General features: G+C 40.7%; 1 gene segment (V, D, J or C); it reads right to left on the reverse strand.

Moving 5' to 3' along the window:
* Nucleotides 1-1,054: 1,054 nt before the first annotated feature.
* Nucleotides 1,055-1,599, reverse strand: LOC123256202. The segment is given in 2 exon segments: nucleotides 1,055-1,455; nucleotides 1,554-1,599. Coding segments are annotated over 2 exon segments (447 nt in total).
* Between the last annotated feature and the right edge of the window lie 2,197 nt (nucleotides 1,600-3,796).

Consider the following 3,796-nt stretch of genomic DNA (forward strand, 5'->3'; position numbering starts at 1 on the left):
TATATATACACAAAGGGGAACTATAAATATAATCTATATATAGACATATTGACATATAGACACACTGATATACATAGACTATATCTATGGGTAGGTGTTAAATCCATGATCCAGCTTTAACCCTAATTAAATGAAGCTAACTCAGAAACTGAAAGTTAAAAGGAATTTGTTCAACTTCCATAAACAGAGAATCTTTGGGAGAATCCATAAATGTGGTTGTATCCTGCTTTTATAAACCAGAACAAGCATCTTCTGAATAAGGTCAAAGGTATTTTGATAGGATCAGCAAAACTCTGAGAAATGGGGATCAGTGCTGCCTCGGCTCCTTCATAAGTGTTTGACTGGTCCATGATTCAAATGAGAAGAGGCTGGGGAGCACGTTCCCCTCCTTCTTAGGTAGCTGCCTGAGAAGTAAAGATTAAAAACTAGGTTTTAGAAAGGTTTCCCCAGACTGACTCAGTACACTAGCTGGCTTTCCTACACAAATATGTTTCCTTGTGCTTGGTGAATATGAAAAAACTATATGCATACAGTACATGTTCAATAATTCTTGATTTGTCATGTAACTGTTTCTGTGCCTCATATTTGAAAATTTCAGAGAAATTAGAGTCCTCACTTGCAAAATATGTAAACAATTAAAAGAATACATCTCCTCTCTGTGCCTATGGGTATCCAAAATAGGAAAGAGGGGGGCAGCTGCGTGTCTCAGTGGAATGAGAGTCAGGCCCAGAGATGGGAGGTCCTGGGTTAAAATCTGGCCTCAGATACTTCCTAGATGCGTAGCCCTGGACAAGGCACTTAACCCCCATTGCCTAGACCTTACCACTCTTTTGCCTTAGAACCAGTATCCAGTATTGATTCTAAGACAGAAGGTAAGGGTGTAAAAAACAAATAAATAAAAATAAAAAATAAAGAAATAGGAAAGAGCAGCAGAGACAAAAAGGAATTAAGATAGTGAGAAAAATGTTCACTGGAATTTGGGAGAAAGTCAGACCTAGAAAACAAACTTGTCAGCCTCACTCTTCACCTGTTATTATAACTGGGCTTCTTGTGCTCAGTGTTCTGGAGTTCCCACTCTGTCATTTTCCACAAGAACTCTCTGAAGGAGGAGGTTTTTGTCTGCTCTCTCACTCCTTTCCCTCACTGTGTCTCTTGCACAGTAATACATGGCTGTGTCCTCAGCTTTCAGGGAATTCATCTGCAGATGCAGCAGGCTGTTGCCATTGTCCCTGGAGATGGTGAATCGGCCTTTTACAGAGTCTGCATAGCTTGTGCTACTTCCACCATTACTAATGTATGCGACCCACTCCAGCCCCTTCCCTGGAGCCTGGTGAACCCGACTCATCCAATAGTCACTGAAGGTGAATCCAGAAGCTTTGCAGGAGAGTTTCAGGGATCCTCCAGGCTGTCTCACGTCTCCCCCAGACTCCACCAGCTGGCTATCACAATGGACACCTGCAAGCAAAGAATCATTAGAGACAACAGTCACACAAACCTATCACTTCAAAGACTTGTTTTCCTCCTCCAAACAAAGTAACAAAAATTAAAACTACCTTGCAAAATAGTCAAAATGAAAATTCCTTTTAGTATAAATCCCATGGTTTAGGCTGTACAGTGTCAGTCCTTAGGAGGGAAAAGCCACATGAGAAGAAGCTCCTCTCCCAGAGCAGCAGACACAGGTTTTGTGTTGGGTTCATGCCTAGAGGGAGGAGCCCAATTTGCATGTCTTCCTCTGTTTAATGGGAGCAAGAGCAACTGCCTCCCACTGTGATGATTCCCTTCCCTGAGCTGCAGAAGCATGAAACCCCCAGTGATAGTTCTAAAGCCCTGGGGAAGGCTGTCGACACTAAGAATGTAAGTCCCATTGCTAGGACTCAGTGTCTACCCTCCATCACTCAGTCTGATGCATTCTCAATACCAAGATACCAATACCAAACTCATTATTTCTTTCTCTATTCCTGATATTTTCTCAGTTGATCCCAGTACTATTTCTGATTAGGAAGTTAGCTCAACCTTTATTTCCTGTCTGATCTTCAATAGAGACTAAATTGATCTCATTTATTCTTTTTAGGATTTCTGGGTCTTTTCCTAGTTGTCTCTGCTTACTTATGGTGCCATTTTTTGCTTATTCTCTTTGCAAACAAATTTCATGTCACTTATTGATCAATCTTAAATAGAGAAAAACCCACAGTCTCAGGCATGTCCAGGAAGCCTGCAGGGAAAGTGTCAAAAACCATATTTTCAGGCAGCTCCTACTAGTCTTCTTTGAAAGCTATATCTTCCCTCATGGATTTAGACACAGTCCACCCTAGGGTTAAATTTATGGCTGTGTTATTTAGAATTTCTGGGGTTTTATTTAGAAGTATTAAGCCTCAAGATATGTAGATATATGACAACTTCCTGTGGACATGTGGTGGACTTTGAGACTACATTTTCTGTGATGCAACCGGTTTCCTGTTTTGGACGTGATGATATCTTCAACGTAAAGCCTAGCTTTAAGTATTAGCCAACCAGTCTTGACACTCTCTTTTGGTATGAGGCAGCCAGGTGGAGGGAAGAAAAATGTCAGGAGGATTAAAACAGCTTTTATCAGGTGCATGGTCTTATATATTTTACCAACATGGCCATGGTAATTAAACTATTACTTTTCCTCATAATATCAGCCTTTATCATTTATAATTGTTACATTTATGGCAACCACAAATGGAACGTTGCTCTCAATTTTTTAGATAGCCTACCAAGCCATGCAACTCTGAGACCCAGAGCCTCAGACATGCTCTTTTTCTGCGCTTGCTCCTTTCCCTATTCTCCCCAGCCTTGGGGCTGCTTTTCAGGGAAAAGGGACAATGGTTTTACTTGTTGCTGGGCTTCTAGTACCTTTGCCTAGTACCTGGTCTTAATTTTTGCTAATCTTCTCAGACTTGCGGCCTCTCCTGATTTTCCTGATCCCTGACTGAGAGCTCCACCACTTTTCCTGACTCCTGATCCCTGGTCTCCACTTTTCCTGCTCCTGACTTGCAGCCACTTTTGAGAATCCCATGCACTCGAACACCACCACTGCTCCCTAGATTGCTTCTGCCTGCCCTCCCCTAACGTCTCCCCAGCCAATTATTCGAGACTGCTTCTGGTGCTTAAGATTTGGGAAGTATGACCTCCCACCCCCACCTTGGTACTGACTTTTAACCTGAAAGATGCTTTTACTCCACTTTCGCCCTCCATGTGGCACCCCCCCCCTCCACACACAAGTCCTCCACATGGGTTTTCTAAAACTGACCTAAGCTTTTTCCTAGCTTGGCTAGCGTTTACTCTTCAATTGGGTCACATGGCCTATTTCAACTTTCTTGCAATTATTTCAAATTTGAAACTCGGGAACTTTGAATTTGAAATCCCTTAAGCTCTTGGCAGAGCTTGATTATTAAGACACTGAATTGGACCAGAGGTGGATTTTAAAACCTCAGAACTGAATGGGTTTTATTTCTGTTTTAAAGAGACTCTGTATCTTACTGTATTTTGCTGATTGGTTTTGGCAATTAATTTTGTTGTTCTTTGTTGATTTTTCCATTGCACTGAATCATTTTAAGCTAATGAAGTTTTTAGCTGCTAGATTAATTCTTTTTATGATTTTATTGTAACTCCCAAATAGTGAACAAAATCTATTAGAACTGATGAAAGAGGTTTTTTTTGACTGTATAGCTTATTATCTGTTACCCATATTGTATTTCCTAATTTATTTAAGGTTTCAATTTTTAACTTTATCAAAACAATGCTGTTATATGTACTGTTTATGAACATCTTA

The sequence above is a fragment of the Gracilinanus agilis genome, unplaced genomic scaffold, assembly GCF_016433145.1.
Source record: "Gracilinanus agilis isolate LMUSP501 unplaced genomic scaffold, AgileGrace unplaced_scaffold56948, whole genome shotgun sequence".
In the NCBI taxonomy this organism is placed as follows: Eukaryota; Metazoa; Chordata; class Mammalia; order Didelphimorphia; family Didelphidae; genus Gracilinanus; species Gracilinanus agilis.